This window comes from Mesoplodon mirus (genome assembly GCF_964341445.2).
Source record: "Mesoplodon mirus genome assembly, chromosome: 14".
NCBI lineage: Eukaryota > Metazoa > Chordata > Mammalia > Artiodactyla > Ziphiidae > Mesoplodon > Mesoplodon mirus.
The window spans coordinates 82473972-82491482 of record NC_138990.1 but is presented as its reverse complement, the minus strand read 5'-3'; the positions used below and the strand labels follow the sequence as shown (position 1 = coordinate 82491482).

The 17511-nt window shown below is 34.6% G+C and overlaps 1 protein-coding gene across 2 annotated transcripts in view; it reads right to left on the bottom strand.

Moving 5' to 3' along the window:
• Nucleotides 1-17511, bottom strand: part of APLF (aprataxin and PNKP like factor) — an 88581-nt gene that overhangs the window by 38370 nt on the left and 32700 nt on the right. For both annotated transcript variants that reach the window (XM_082642507.1, XM_082642506.1), the window contains exons 3-6: nucleotides 15726-15898; nucleotides 8519-8663; nucleotides 7849-7981; nucleotides 725-909 (exon numbers count right to left, since the gene is read on the bottom strand). In XM_082642507.1, coding sequence (XP_082498633.1) covers nucleotides 725-909; nucleotides 7849-7981; nucleotides 8519-8663; nucleotides 15726-15898 — 636 coding nt within the window. The remainder of the gene's footprint in view (nucleotides 1-724; nucleotides 910-7848; nucleotides 7982-8518; nucleotides 8664-15725; nucleotides 15899-17511) is intronic.

Here is a 17511-nt window from a genome sequence, read left to right as displayed (position 1 = left end):
CAATGAGACTAAATAGATGGGGACCCACAAAGTTTAGCCATAGGTCTACAAGGATCATGAAAACTGTCATCTAAAGCCACCCTACTCCTGAAAGGAAGAATACCTGATCTTTTTGTCCTAGGGCCATCTCTCTCTTTTTTTCCCTTCTCTCTCTCTCTTTTTAAATTCATCCAATAAATAGGCCTCATTTTCTTAGAGTATCCAGTACCAAAGAATGCTTCAGTCAGCCAAACCATTCTAGTGACTTAGCAAAAACTGAAAGAGGAAAGAAAAGATTTATAAATACTGCAAGTTAGTCCAGAAGTAATCCTGCAACAGGCTGTTAAGAACTACCCATTTGTTGTTCCTCTCTTCATACTTATCAAGAAAAAGGTAGTTACAGGCAGTCTGAGAATGACCAATAGAATAGAAGACACCAGATTTTCAAAATGGAGGTACCAAATTATGACCAAATTCAAGTGGTCTCCACCTTTTTTTCAGTCTGAAAATTTCTAAATTAAATAGCTTTGTTTTCTACATTGCAAGTGCTATATTAAAGATTAGTTTCAGTAAGCCACAACCCAAAAACAAACAAAAGAAAAACTGGGGCTAGTTTTTATCTTGATAAACTCAATATAAAAAGCATTTTTGGTTTTTCCTTGATATATACAGCATATAACTATTCCTAACTAGAACACCTGATGAAGAAAATAAACAATCAAATTATGAATTTTTAAAAAATCACCTTGGATGAAATGATAGACTCTTCCTGGTCAGCATTTTTGCACTTTTTTCCTGTGTCTTGCTCTGCTGATATACTTTCTGTACTTCCTGATGAAATTAATCGCTTTCTTCCTTGTTGTGTGATGTTTACTTGGGTTTTGTCTTTGCAGATTCCTTCTTTTCCACTTTCCTGGATTACATTATTATCTTAATCACACACAAGTACATAAACACAAAGAAAAAGAAGAAGAAAATTATCTCCTGTACCTTCAAATGTCAATAATCCATACCAAAAAAAAAAGAAGAAGAAAAAAGAAAAAGGATAAAAGAGCAAGTAAATTTAAAGTTCTATTTATACTAAGGCCAATCTCCAATCTGAAAATGCATATTTGCAAATCTCACAAAGTATTAAGCAGCACCATGGCCAGGAGCTCCAGCCCTGAAGTCATCCTGGCCAAGATGCTAATGTGGGCAGGCTCCATCCTTTAACTGTTTCACCTCACCTCTCTCAACTTTGGTTTCATCATCTAGAAAAAGGGAGTTATAATAATAACTGATGGAGTTATTAGGAGGAGTAAATGAGGTAAGATATATAAACTCTCAGAGTACCACATGTATGTTAGTTATCATATACATTTTTTAAAATTTTGGCATTGAATTTCTCTAACAGAAAATCTGACATATAGCTATCCAATGAATTTTACATATTCTTACTGAGCCTCTATCATCCACAGTCAGTAATACAACTTAAGTTACCTTAAATACAGATTAAGTACCTAAAATAACTGAAAAGGAAGAGCAACCTCTACAAACTTCACTGATAAAGAAAACAAATCTCAATAACAATGGACATTGCATTGCCATACTTATTCAAGGTTCAGTGTAGTGGGGAAACTTAAATCAGCATCACATTTTGTTAACAAATTCATGAATTGTCTTATCAGAAAAGAAAAAAGATCTACTTATTTTAAGAGGAAAATCTTCATGGTTAGTTGTCTTTCTCCTCTACTTCATGAGGGCAGAGACTATCTGTGCCTTGTTCATTGTTCCCCATTTTGTGTCTCTAGTATCTAGACCTATGCCTAACACAAAACTGATACTCAATGAATATGTCTGAGTAACTGAATTGTTAGCATAAACAGAAATTGTCCAACGATTCTTTGAGAGACTGGATACAGGTATGTAAGGCAATCTGTAGTCACTATTTTAATGTTCTAAAGCAAAGGTTAGCAAACTTCTGTAAAAAGCCAGTGAATAAATATTTTAAGCACTGTGAGCCATATAATATTTGTCACAACTACCCAACTCTGCCTTGTAGTGTGAAACCAGCCATAGACAATACATACATGGATGAGTATGGCTATGTTCCAATAAAACTTTCTTTACAGAAACAGGCAGTGGGCTGAATTTGGCTCATGGGCTGTAGTTTGCTCAGAGCTGTTCTAAAGGATATTCAAATGCCCTGAAATAACACACCCTCATTAAATTCAGAAAAGAAGTACTAATAGAATACTGTCCATATTATTGAGCAGGAAAATCACTGGACCAATATAAAAGTAATGTACTTATCAAAGAAAACTTATGAAAAAACTATCTAATAACTAAACTCAGTCTCAATTATTTAAATCTTTGTTTTGAATCTAAATTAGGGAACATTTCACATCATTTTAAAAACTGGCAGAAATAGGACTAAATAGAACTGACTATACAGTTTGGTGAAGCAAATGACCAAATATTACAGCAGTTATGAATTAGTGAAACCAAGGGAAATAATCAACTATGATACTGTTTACTATGCTAGGAACTAAGAAACTGTATATTAAATAAGGCACAGCTTTTCCACAAATGACAGGTCACCACATTCCAAGTGTCACAGATATATATAAAATTCTAAAATTAAATATATGTATATTTAAAATATTCCATTCTTTAAAATTCCAAATGATATACTACAAATTCCCTTCTAGGAACCAGAGCTCTTTTTTTGTTTTTTTTGCACAGGAAGAAGTCATTTTGATATTGTTAAAATGTTCTTCACAAAGCATATATAAAATATATAAGTTAATTGGCCCATAACAATCTTTGTATCTGGCATATAAACTATTTTTCTAAATCCAGAATAGGTATACTTAAATGATAGAAATATAAAAGAAATTAGCTATTAGAACAAATCAGTTTATTTTAAACAATTACTAACTGCATTTACTTACATGAGCAGTTACACTAATACTATATGAATACTAGCTCAACTATATGCATATATGTCATAAAATCACAACCATCCAATTTTATCCTCCAAAGAAACCACTCCTAACAGTTATAGTAACAATTTGATGCGTATCCTTCTCAACTTTTTCCTAAGTATAAGCAAATATATTTACAAATACATAAATATATACAGGGCTAAAAGTATACATGCTATTATTTCTCTGGGATAAATACCTAGAATTGGAATTTCTGGACCAAAATGTGTTATACATTTAAAGATTTAAGAGATATTGGCAAATATCTCTATTTAATGTCTCTAAATAACTTTAAAAGCCTATACCAACTTATACTTCCACCAACCATGTTTGCTGATACCCATTTTGGTCAGTACTGAATATTATCAATTGCTTAGATTTTGATGAGCTTAATAAACAGAAACTGGTACCTGGTTGTTTTAGTTTACATCTCCCTATCTGATAGTAGTCATATATTTATTGGCTGTTTGTATTTATTCTTCTGTAGTACAGCATATAAAATGCCCCAAATTTCTACCAAGTTCTTTCTTTTCTGTTACTAAGTAGACAATTATTACAAACCTTCTATCTATTTTATAACTGTGACAGATAATATCTCCCAGCAGATTGTTTGTCAGTCTGCTATTTGCCTCTGACTCTGTTTACAGTGTGTTTTGCATTAAAAATTTTTTTTACCTTTAATCTAAATAGACCTGCCAAATTTTCCCTTATGGTTCTAGGCTCCCCATCATCTTAAGAAAGTCTCTCAGAAGTAATAAAAAATATTTCCCCATATTTTCTTCAAATGCCTTAATGGTTTCAATTTTTACATTGGTTATTAATTCAGTAGAAGTTTATTTATGGATATGGCATGAGCAGTGAGTGCTCTAGTATTATTTCTTCCAAGTGGAAAGCTAATTCTCCCAACATCATGTTTAATAATGATGCATCCTTTCCCCATCAATTTAACTGATAATTTCTTATACATTAAATGTGTGTCATTCTAATCTGCTTTGGGGTGTTTCATTCTTTTTTACTGGTCTAACTTACCTATTCTTATGCCAGAACTATCAACTACTAAAAGTAGGCACCAGCCCAGATTGTGATAAAGGAAAGTTCTATAAAGAAATGGATATTTCTGTTATTCAAACTGTCCTTGAGAGCATAAAAAATCTCCTAATGCACTTTATACAATGCTGACATAGCTCTAATGTCAAAATCTGACATGGATGGCACAAATGGAGAAAAATACTAACCACACTTATGAATATAGATACAAACGTCCTAAACTAAATATCAGCAAATCTAGCACAGCATGAAAATAATAAGTCACCACAATAAAATTAACTTATTCCAGGAACACAAGCATGGTACAACATTAGGAAATCTACCAACATCATTAATTACATTATCATATGAAAATTCAGGACTGTTTCTATAACAAAAATTTTTTTCAAAGAATTCAACAGTTATTCCTGAAGGAATCAATCACCCTAAACATGATGAGTATCAGAATCAAATACCAATCATATTAAATGCTGAAACACTAACAGAATTACTGTTAAAATCAGGAATACAGATGCCAATTTTATCCATTTTTATTTAAAATTTATAGGATCTAACTTATGAAATAAGAAATGTTTTTAAAAGCAGTAAATAGATCAGAAGAGCCAAAATTATCATAATTCTGTAGATATGACTATACAGCTAGAAAATCCAAGAGGCTAAAAAATGATTAGAATTAATTAGACCATTTAACAAGGATGCTTAAAATAAAGTAAATGTAAAGAATAACTAGAGCTTTAAGTAAACTGAACCATAATTAAATTAAACAATGTCAGTTAAATATTTATAATCTGTATTGAGTTGTCATACAGAAAATATTCAGAGTACAAAATTAAGTGTAAACTAAATGGTTTGGGGACTACTTACTACTTCAACCTTTATCAGCATGTGCCACTTTTCATAACTCCATGCTGGAGGATTAGAAGATGGGGAAAGAAGAATACTAAAGGGTAGCATGATAACCAGTGAAAATATAAAAGCTCCCTTTTCAATCTAGCAAGAGTGTCATACCCTAGGAGTTCTAACTTGTCCTGGGGTCTAGAAGGTTGAGGAAGCAAAAGGAAGCAAAGAGAGGGGAGGCTCTGATACCCTTTGCCCAAATATTTATATTCACTTACCAATCACTAAGGGACACGGAAAAATTTTAGCCCAGGCCTGAGAAGCTCATGATAACATCTAAGGGCTAGTACCTGGGGACCCAGAAAAGTAAATAAATTAGAAGTATACTGGTTGAAAGACAGAAAGGATAGCCTGATCACAGCAAACATTCACGTACATATAAGAATTAAACTAACAGTTAAACTGAGAAAAGATCTAGGAGAGAATGCAAGGGCATATTAATAAAAATAAAAAGCAAAAACCAAACCAAACCAAACCCCCAAAGCATACAGAGGGTAAATTTAGGTGGCCATCCAGGTATAGTGATATGGTTCAGAGCATGGGCTTTACAGTCAGACAGAACTAGGCCTCAGTTATAGCTCTGGCATTTATTATGATCTTAGATAAGTTAGTTAACATCAATTAACGTTATTATTTGTCCTGTAATTAATGTCACAGATGGTTCCAAAATATCAAGACGGTTTCAGATAGTCTAAATAAAGATCAATGAACACAACAGAGTACTAAAGCTGCAGAAGACGTAAGAAAGTATCCTACATCTAAATGAGCCTAAAATGCATCTTGGAAATTGATTTTTCAAAATCATTAGCATTGGTCTATTGACCTGGATGATATACTACTTAAACAAACAGAACAATAACAATAATTAAAAACTACACAGCAGAAAAAGTCAAATTATTCCAACCTTCAATTAGCTGGATTCAAGTACAAAACTGTCCTTTACTTCTAAATCTTTCAGTCTTTAAAGGAGTTAAGTAACCTAACTTTGCTTTTTTAAGTATTCCCCCAAAGTCTGAATTTATAAGACATGCCTGAATGCAAAGACTTTTTTATCTTATTTTGAAGCTTTAGCATTTTAAGTATATTATGTACTATATAATATTCCTGTCCAAATCAATGTCAAATTACTCTCATTTGTATTTTCAAGGTGAGGTGCCCAAAAAAATGCTTCTTATTTTATATGGTGCATTTATCAAGTGAAAATTAATGGATATTTGCTTCAAATTTATAATTTGAAGCAAATGTATTTTAGACGATCATAAGTCATGTAATAATGGTAGTACAGAAGCAGATACAGTACAAAATAACTCTGAAAGAAAAGAACTTGTTTGCAAGGAGGCAGTTCACACTGGTCCAATTTTTGGTCAAATAATATTCTTTCTATATTAGAGAAAAGGTTCTACTGAGGGAAAGTGCTGCCCCCTCTCCACTACCATCCCCCATTCCCTTCCTACAAACTGAGAAGAACCACACTTAATGAGAAATGTTACTGATAAAAATATATTATACATGTAATGATGGGGGGTGGGGAATTGAAAACCACTGTCCTGGAATAAAACACTTAGCAGGAAATCTTAGATTTAAATATGAAAATTCTCTAGATTAAATCACATCTCCCTCACCACATGATATATAAGCTATTTTTGCCACAAGATCACTCTGATCCTACTACAATCTAAATTAGCATTAAATAAGGAATATTCTGTACACAACATATTTGATCAAAAACTTTAGAAGACTTCTACGACCACTGTGCTGAACATGAGAAATGGTAAGAGTCGGAACATTCAACTGACATATATTGAGCTGTTAATTGTGCTGTCAATTTATAAAAGACAATGTTCAAGGTAAAAAGGCGGATTGACTGAACTGATCATCCCAAACAAAACCATTACAAATTTTAGACAAAGTATTTTTTTTAAAAAAACAACTATTTGAAGGCACTAGAGAGTAACCAAAAAGGCAGAAATGAAGAGTCTGACCTTGAAAAATTAACTACACTCTGTGAGGTTTATCAATTTGTGACTTTTTTCCTGAGGGCATCCCCCAATTCGCAGGTGACAGAAAGCTGCAGCCTTACTGGCTTAAGTGGTCAGAGGGCTGAGTTTGAGGCTAACAGTGCAGGTAGAAAGTTAAAGACAAAATTCCAGAAGGAAGAAAGGCTTAGAGAGCCAAGAACCAAAATCTACATTTAAAACTGACCCAGGGCTTCCCTGGTGGCGCAGTGGTTGAGAGTCCGCCTGCTGATGCAGGGGACACGAGTTCGTGCCCCGGTCCGGGAAGATTCCACATAACGCAGAGCGGCTGGGCCTGTGAGCCATGGCCACTGAGCCTACACGTCTGGAGCCTGTGCTCCGCAATGGGAGCACAACAGTGAGAGGCCCGCGTACCACAAAAAAAACAAAACAAAGAAAACCTGGTGGTTTTCTTTTCTTCCCTGGTGGCACACTGGTTAAGAATCAGCCTGCCAATGCAGGGGACATGGGTTCGAGCCTTGGTCTGGGAAGATCCCACATGCCACCGAGCACCTAAGCCAGTGTGCCACAACTACTGAGCCTGCGCTCTAGAGCCCACGAGCCACAACTACTGAAGCCCGCATGCCTAGAGCCCATACTCTGCAACAAGAGAAGCCACCGCAATGAGAAGCCCGTGCACCGCAACGAAGACCCAATGCAGCCATAAATAAATAAATAAACAAACAAATAAATTTTTAAAAAACCTGTAAGCTAATAAATGGGTACTGTTTTAAGCCACTAAAAAATAATCATAATCATAATAATTAGCAGAATGGTGTTTGATAAATGGCATAAAATAATAGTTCATGTTTAAAATTAGACTTCATGAACACATCTAAAGAAATGTTAGGCTAAGTTATATACTTACATAACTGCTATTCTGTCTTCATTTGTTCAGAAAAACTTCCAAATTCTGTTAAATATTTTCTTGAAACAAAACCTACCTCCACTGATGACTGGTACTGAAAGGTTCTGATCACTTAGATTTTCTGTTAACATCCACGCTGGAAGGATTCTTTTCCTCTGGGAAGGGTTTGGCTGTTGCTTACTCAAGTATCTACTTTCATCTAGGAAAGACTAAAAAGGCACCTATACATTAATTGCTAAAAATAATCCTGCATCCTTAATAAAACCATAAAAATTATTTACTTAGCAGAAAACTACCATTAAAAAAAATCCATCTGCGGGCTTCCCTGGTGGCGCAGTGGTTGAGAGTCTGCCTGCCGATGCAGGGGACACGGGTTCGTGCCCTGCTCCGGGAAGATCCCACATGCCGCGGAGCGACTGGGCCCGTGAGCCATGGCTGCTGAGCCTGCGCATCCGGAGCCTGTGCTCCGCAACGGGAGAGGCCACAACAGGGAGAGGCCCGCATACCACAAAAAAAAGAAAAATCCATCTGCAACTGTGGACTGAGTTGCTCAAAGTTCTCAAAGAAGGAAATTCAATATCTCTATTAGTTGAAGTGTTGGTCTAGTGTGATATTCTCTAGAGCTTAACTTAAAAACAGCAAAAGCAGATCAATGCTAGAAATTTTGTCATGATATGTCTAATACCAGTTGTCTTTTCTTTCCTTAAGGAACATGTTATAAATGGATGAGATCTTAAATTTCTTACCACACTATTTGCAGCGGTCTGGGTCTTTCCTATTTCTGTGCTTCTTTCCAGCTGTGGGGCATCAGGTGTCTCATCAGGCAAATCAATCAAGGAAGGTTTTGGTGTTTCATTCAATATATCATCTTCATCAAGTATTTGACTATTTCTATGAAATATAATTGAAATTCATTTATTAATCAGTTAAATTTAAAACATTTCTATTGCCTACCATGCCATTATGTGATTCTCCCAAGTACATCTAACTAATGGGTTATGCTGCTTTTCTCAGACTTAGGAAGACAAAAAAGCAGATTATAGTATGCTAGAATAAAATATATACACTAGAATGTTCTTCATCTTCTGCCCACTCTATCACCATAAAATACATTAATCTTTCCAAATCATGGGCCTAGAAACCACAGCTATTTATATGATGGGCAGTGGCCATCTCTATGAAGGCTTAAGAGTTATTTACTTACTATATAGTATTTGTTCAGATTGTCCATAAAAGTTAAGATCGCCTCCAATATCCAAAAAGAAAATGCAAACTGTAAGAACATCAGCTAAGCTAGTTAGGATCTTGAAGAAAAAAGAAATAAAATCCTGAGGTCAAGTTCACACACAGCTGCTACTGGGGTCCTGGCCAGTGCAGCCACTTGTGAAATCTCCCCAAATTTGTAGTCCGACACAGGAGCATCCATGGTCACATGTGGGACATACGAGCAGAACCAATTACCTCCTACTTGCTGCAAAGTGTGGTAAGATCATCCAAAGTTCTGGATCATTATTCTTTATGTATGCACAGAGATGATCCAACAGACTTATCTTTTTGAAAATTTGAAAATATAGATGGAAATACCACTCAGAAATAAAAAGGAAAAAAGTATGATATGTACATCAACTTGGATGAATCTCAAAGGCAGTTTGCTAAGTGAAAGAAGCCAGACACAAAAAGTACATTTCGTATGAATCTATGCATATGTCATTCTGAAGAGGTAAAGCTACAAGGACAGAAATCAGATCAGAAGTCGCCAGAAACAGTGGGTGGGGGAGGGGAATGACCACAAAGAGACAGGAAGGAATTTTCTGGGGAAATGAAAATGTTCTATATCTCACTGTGGTGGTACTTACATGACTACACAGATTTGTCAAAGTGCATTGAATTATACATTTAAAAGGGGTGAATTTTACTATTGGTAAAATGTTCCTCAGTAAACGCTAATGTTAAAAAATCTGTCTAGCTGAGAAAAGAATAATTAATGGCTTGTTTTGTTTTAGTGTATCTTATAGGAATAACCTCCTTCAAAGGCAGACTCGAATTCATGGCAGGAATCAGTCAAAAGAGAACAACTTACTAAGACTAAATTTCCCTGCAACACCACTGTTTTTGTTCATTCAATAAATATTTTTAAAATACCTAGGGTGTGTCAGACACTGTGCTAGGCACTGGGGACTCAGAGTTGAAAATGTATGATTGCATGAAATTGCACTCCCATCACAATATTCAAATCCATTTCACTCACAACACACAGGTGTGCTTCCAAATTCTGATTTTTTTCCTCAAATTTTCTTAATATTTAATTTGAAAAATATTAAGAAACACTCCAGAGAAATGCAATGGGTTTTTACAACTTACAGTGTTACAAATTAAGTAACGTCATCCATTCCATTTCTAGTTTTTCTATTCTGGCATAAATTCAAGACTAATACACACACATCCTATAGCCATAGGGAATTTTTATTAATATTTACCAAGAAAAAATATAACAACAACAAAAAAATCCTATCCCAGAACAAAATTCCAACATTTAGTTTCAAATAGGTCAAAGTGCAAATTATTCTATTATACTTTTATTTAAATATAAATATTGTCACTGTGATATGGACATATTCTTTTATTTATTATACAGAATCTAAACACTACATGAAAAGCATGTTGACATGAGTGAAGTGAGAACCTAAAGAAATGACAAGCTTTTGTACTGTTGTTTTGTTGTTCAAATCTCTTTCTTAAATTCATAACTGGTTGGAAGAAAAAATTTACAATGATATCAGGGGTCCTTACAACTGACACAAAGCACATAGGTTTTCTTTTCTGTTCTTATTCAAATTTAAAAATATTTCAACATGTAGAAATATAGAGAGAATATAATGTATGTATTCTATCTACCTATCTATTAATATAAATACTTCTGTATCCACCACCCAAATAGAAACATTTTGTCATATTTGCTCCAGATTAATTATAAATACAATCAAAGCTTCCTCTGTGTCCAGCCTCAATCTTGTTCCTCTCCCTCTCATCCCTTCTTTGAAGGAAAATTATTCTGATTTTATTATTCATATGCATGTCCTTATACTTTTACTACTGTATGTATATATCCATTACTTGTGTATATATATACACATAATATATGTATTATTCATGAAGTAATCCAAATAACCCATAATACACAGGTATAATATGTAATATATATCTATATACAAATGGTGTATGCTTTATATATTTGTAACCTTTTTGTTTTTTTCCTCAACATTACATTGTGGAGATTTACCCACATTTTAACCTGGAGCTCTCTCTAGTTCATTCACTTTCACTCCATTTTAAAACTACACCAAATTTATTTAGCCACTCTCCAAGTGTCTGCACTATTAGAATGACTGCTATAGTAAGCTTTCTTGTACAGTCAGGGAAGTCAGTAAGAGCTATAGTCCTAGTCAGCTTGTGTTTGAATTCTCTGCCACATATTAGCTATGAGACCTTGGGCAAGTCTCAAACCTTCTGTGTCTCAGTTTCCTAATCTGTAATATAGGGATTTTAACAGTACCTATTCCTTATAAAGATGGTTGTGAAGATAAAAAAGTTCATACATGTAAACCTTACACAACAGTACAATGGTGTTTTTATGAGGTAGACACTGCAAAATGGAGCTAGTTCTAAAATATATGAGAATCCCAATGGTATCAAAAAATGTCTAAAATATATTTCAATACTTCCACAGTCTAAGACATGGTTCACTCCCCCTTGCTAGAGGATAGTAGCCTTTCTTTGTCTGGAGACCAGGCAGCTGCCTCCTAATGGTATACCTGTCATGATGATACATGCCTTCCTCAAGACCTGCCCTCCCACCCACCGTGGATTCTATTCCAATAACCAAGGTCAGCTCATCATTACCTGACTAGAAAAGTACTGTCCCTACTTCAACAGGAAAGCAAATATTTACTAAAGAGCTACAGGACCTGGCTAATATGTACTGACAGAAACCAGAAGAGCATGCCCAAGAATAGATCTTGAAGATGCTAAAACAGGGGATGCAGAATAAAACTGGATAAAAAACAATGTCCTGCAACCTAGGATTTAAGGTACTGGCAAGGACACCTAAAGCCAATCCTAACATACAGCTGAAATGGCTTGTTCATGCTTGGAAAAAGAATATGTTTACAGTAAATAGGGTAGAAGTAGAGAATGCCCTGGCATGATACTGAAAAGGGAGTCGATAGGCTCTAAAAGGTGGGCATGCTAAAATGGACTTATTACATGAGACTAGAGAATCCCCCACCTGACCATGTTCCCCAGAAGGGCCCAGAACACTAAGCTATAAGGTACACACTAGTGAGGCAGTGTTGAAGAGCTCAATGGTAGCTGCCTCTATAGGTCAGTGTTGATGGTAGGAGAGGCTGCCAAGAACAAGGCTCTTTAGCATCAATGGAGATGACAGCATTCTAGAATTGTAGAGGCCAGGTGGTTAGCATTTAACCATCAGAAGCTAAGTGGTCATTATCTGCATAACAGACAGCAAAGTTGTAATGGCACTGATCTATAAGCACCTTTAACAATGGCTATCCACCCAGCTGGAGATGACATTGCCCAGCTTTCCTTGCAATTCCGGGTAGCCATGTGCCAAACAACCCGATCAAAACGTAGGCAGACCTAAATAGGCATTTTTCCAAAGAAAACATACAGATTACTAACAGGAACATGAAAAGTTGCTTAACATCACTAATTATTAGAGAAATGCAAATCAAAACACCATGAGATATCACTTCACACCTGTCAGAATGGCTATCATCAAAAAGTGTACAAATAACAAGTGTTGGTGAGGATGTGGAGAAAAGGGAACCCTTGTGCACTGTTGAAGACTATAAATTGGTGCAGCCACTATGGAAAACACTACAGAGGTTCCTCAAAAAACTAAAAATAGAACTACCATATGATCCAGCAATTCCACTCCTGGCTACGTAACCAAGAAAAACAAAAACACTAATTCAAAAAGATACATGCACGCCGATGTTCACAGCAGCACTATTTACAACAGCCAAGATATGGAAGCAGCCCAAGTGTCCATCAACAGATGAATGGCCTGTTGTTATACAAAGATACATATATATATATATATATATATATATATATATATATACATACACACACACACACACACACACAATGGAATATTATCCATAAAAAAGAATAAAATTCTGCCATTTGCAACAATACACAGGGACCTAGAGAGTTTTACATTAGTGAAATAAGTCAGACAGGGAAAGACAAATACTGTACGTTATCACTTATATGTGGAATCTAAAAAATACAACAAATGAATGTATACAGCAAAACAGAAAGAGACTCACAGATATAGAAAACAAACTAGTGTATACCACTAGGGAGAGGGAAGGGAGGATGGGCAAGATAGTGTTACGGGATTAAGAGATAAAAACTACTGTGAATAAAATGGATAAGTGAAAGGATATATTGTACAGCATGGGGAATTATAGCCATCTCTCAGTAATAACTTTAATCTATAAAAATACTGAATCACTATGCTGTACACCTGAAATTAATATAATATTATACATCAACTATAATTTTTAAAATGACAGAGAACATATCCATCACCCCCAAAAAGTTCCCTTGTGGCCCCCCTTCCTAGTCAATCCACCAGAAATAAACATTGATGGATTTTGGCCCCCTGTCAGTATAAATTAGTTTTCTTATAATAGAATGTAATATAAACGTAAGTATACAGTAGGTATTGTTTTGTGCCTTGCTTCCTCAGGATTTTCTAAATAGACAATCATGTCATCTGCAAATAAAGACAATTTTGCTTCTTTCTTTCCAGTATGATGCACTTTATTTCTTTTTCTTGCTTTACTGGACTGGCTAGGACCTCCAGTCAACATGGAGTAGAGGGCTTCCCTGGTGGCGCAGTGGTTGAGAGTCCGCCTGCTGATGCAGGGGACACAGGTTCGTGCCCCGGTCTGGGAAGATCCCACATGGCGTGGAGGAGCTGGGCCTGTGAGCCATGGCTGCTGAGCCTGCACATCCAGAGCCTGTGCTCCGCAACGGGAGAGGCCACAACAGTGAGAGGCCCGCGTACCGCAAAAAAAAAAAAAAAAAAAAAAAACATGGAATAGAAGTTGTGCAAATGGATATCTTTGTTTTGTTCCCAACTGTAGGGAGAGAACTTTTCAATACCTTACTATTAAGTATTTTTTTATGGGAAGGAAATTTCCTTCTTTTCCTAGTTTTCTCTAAGGATTTTTAACAGGTATTAAATTTTTGTCACAATTGTTTTTAGGCATCTACTGGAATGACAGTCCTTTAATCTGTTATAGTGAATTTCACTGATTGATTTTTATATATATGTATGATAAATTCACCTTGCATTTCTCAGACAAATTTCACTTTGTCATAGTGTATTAAAATCTATTTCACACATTGTTGGTTTTGACTTCTAAATATTTTGTTATAAGGAATATGGGTTTGTATTTACTTTTCTTGTAATGTTCTTGTCTGATTTTGGTATCAGGATTATGGAAGCTTCATAAAATGAGTGGGGAAGTGTACTATCTTCTATTTTGGAGAAAAAAGTATAATATTGGTATTATTTGTACCTTGTAAGTTTAAGAGAAATCACTAGTGAAGTTCCTTGCAGGAAATTCTTAAATTGGGAACTCAATTTCTTTAATGGACATAGGATTCATCAGATTTTCTATTTCTTCCTGTATCAGTTTTGGTAAATTGTGTTTTTCAAGGAATGCATCCATTCATTTAGGCTATCAGTTTTACTGGCATAAAGTTTTAAATAATTATTTCTTTATTATTCTTTTAAGGTCTGCAGCATCAGTAGTGATATTGCCTCTTCCATTCCTGATATTGATAATTTCTGTTTTCCAGCTTTTTTTTCTTGGTAAGCCTTGTCAATTTTATCAATTTTATTAGTCTTTTCAGAAAACTAACTTTAGGCTTTGTTGATCTTCTTTGTTATTTGTCTATGTTCTATTTTGTTGATTTCTAGTCCTATTCTTCTTATTGTTTACTTTTTTCTGTCTATTTTCTGATTAGTTTACTCCTGTTTGTCTATCTTCTTAAAATAGAAGCAAAGGGCATCAGTTTTACCTCTTTCTTCTCTTCTAATATAGGCATTTAATATAAATTTCCCTCAAAGGACTGCTTTAGATATATTTCACAAATGTTTTTGTTATGTTTTCAGTATTATTCTGTTCAAAATGTTTTCTAATTGCCCTTGTGATTTCTCTTGGATCGAGAGGTTACCTAGGTATGTGTTGTTTAATTTCAAAACACTTGAAGATTTTCCTAGATATTGTATTTTTATTGATTTTTAAATTTAATACCAGTGCAATCAAAGAACACACTCTATATATAATTTTGTCCTTCTACTTCTATAGGTCCAGTTTAAGTATTCTATAATTTAAAAGCTAAAACAAAGGCGAATAATCTGCTAATGACTGCCTCATCAAAACTAGTGCATTAATTTCAATTTTACATCAGCTATTTATTGTAATCTCATTTCATCTGTTTCCCTATTCTATATTTTCTGTTATTCTTATAAGAAATAAGAGTTATACAAGTATGATCTAAAACAGAGGTTAATACCTTAAGAAAAATTTAAAAACTAAAAAAAAAGATTAAGAAAATGTAGTCAGTTTCAAATTAACTATCCTGGTTATTGTTAGATGCAAAATATATTCTAAACACAATGGTAAAAGATACAACATATGGAAGCAATCACTACTGAGGCATAAGTTTCCAAAATCAAATGTTTTCTAGAAACACACACACACACACACACACACACACACTCACCATGTAAGACCTATCACCAATATAGTTGAATTCTAGACTGGTTTCTACTGAAGCTTTTGTGGATGACTGAGGAATTAGACTACAAATACCTTTACTTAATTGCATTTCATCAGGCAATCTTACCTTAAAGTACATTCCACTTCCATTTCAGAATGTGTAGACAAAACACAGAAAATGTGTTTGTCAACTAATAAAGAGAAACTATCTCCAGGATTCAACCAGTGCCATAGATTTGTCTTCAATGGTAAGAGCTGGCTCTTCTCAGAAGACTGATAAAAGCATGGATTTGTATGTATCTAACAAATTAAAGAAAAAGAATACAGTGATGTAGTAACTCAAAATCATGACAAAAATACAACTAAATATGAACTGATTCAAAATTTGTGTCAAAACAATTCTAAGTATAAATTTACACCTAAAAGTCTAATAAATCTGGCACTTCTAAGTATCATAATTATTATCTAGACATAAAAAAATAGTTGTAATATACCTCCCATTTCTCTAGGAATCAAAGAAAAAAGCAAAGTTATCAATTAACTGTTTAAAAGATACTTCTATTTTGTTTGAGAGATGACTGGACATTAGAAAGAGAAACATGAAAAATAATTATCAGTATGGAAACTGAGTCCCCCAATTTTGATATCCAAAATTCACTACTCCCTTGAAAATTCTCTTCTCCTTATTTTCCCCTAATAATTTCTTACTATGATTAAAAAATGAGAAACTGTGGGAAGGAAATTCTTTGTTTTTTTGTTTTTTTGTTTTTGCAATACGCGGGCCTCTCACTGCTGTGGCCTCTCCCGTTGCGGAGCACAGGCTCCAGACGCGCAGGCTCAGTGGCCATGGCTCACAGGCCCAGTCGCTCTGCCGCACGTGGCATCTTCGCGGACTGGGGCACGAACCCGTGTCCCCTGCATCGGCAGGCGGACTCTCAAACACTGCGCCACCAGGGAAGCCCGGAAAGGAAATTCTTGATCAAATTTCTCAGGCAAACAACATACCTTTTTTCTTTACTCCTCACAGAGGAATCTTCTTATTTTGTTTAAATGAAATTCCCCTCTGAAGATCATCATCCATATTCAAATTGCAAGAGATAAATATATGTCAATGTCACAACTATTACAATATCCCCTATTTTGAATTATGTTTCCACTGATTACCTCATGTTAGCAAAGATAATGAGAGTTGCCTCCATAATTAATACCTATTGAAAGGCATCTTAAAAATTCTAACTAAAATCAAGCTGAGTTTAGCCATCTCCAGAATAGCCTTCCTGTCATCTAAACCATTGGGTCTTTTAATAAGCTTTAGCATATACCAAAGCAATCCACATTAATGCAGATCTTTTAAAAGAATTTTACATAGAGCAACTCCCCCTACCACCCATTCATCTGTCTACTTCATCAGTTTAAATGACATTTTTTTTCTAGAGACATCAACCATCTTTCCATTTATAGTAAGGTAAATGTCCCCCTGAGATTGGACATATGCCAAACATTCTCAGTTTTTCTATTTATACTTCATTAAAGTATCTTGAGATACAACTAAATTTTCACACATCAAAACCTTTTCTGATCCCAACCATTTAATATCTATAGGGGTTAAGATATGTTTTATTCACCCTGAGTTTGAACAGACTAGAAATGAGTATAAATTCAGTAGGTAAAAACTTCTATTCCTACTGTAAAAAGTATTCATTATGGAAAAACTAAGGAAGCTTATAATAGTCCTCTTTTTAATGTATTTTGAAATTCTAGAAATGCATCAGTATTTTTTTTACCCCTCAAAAATTTTCTTTTCATTGGAAAACTTGGTTAAAATTTTTATTAAATATAGTTACTTTCATATTTTAAAAATCTCAATCATTTACAGAATATAAACTAAGTAAGATATAAACAAGCCTAGAATA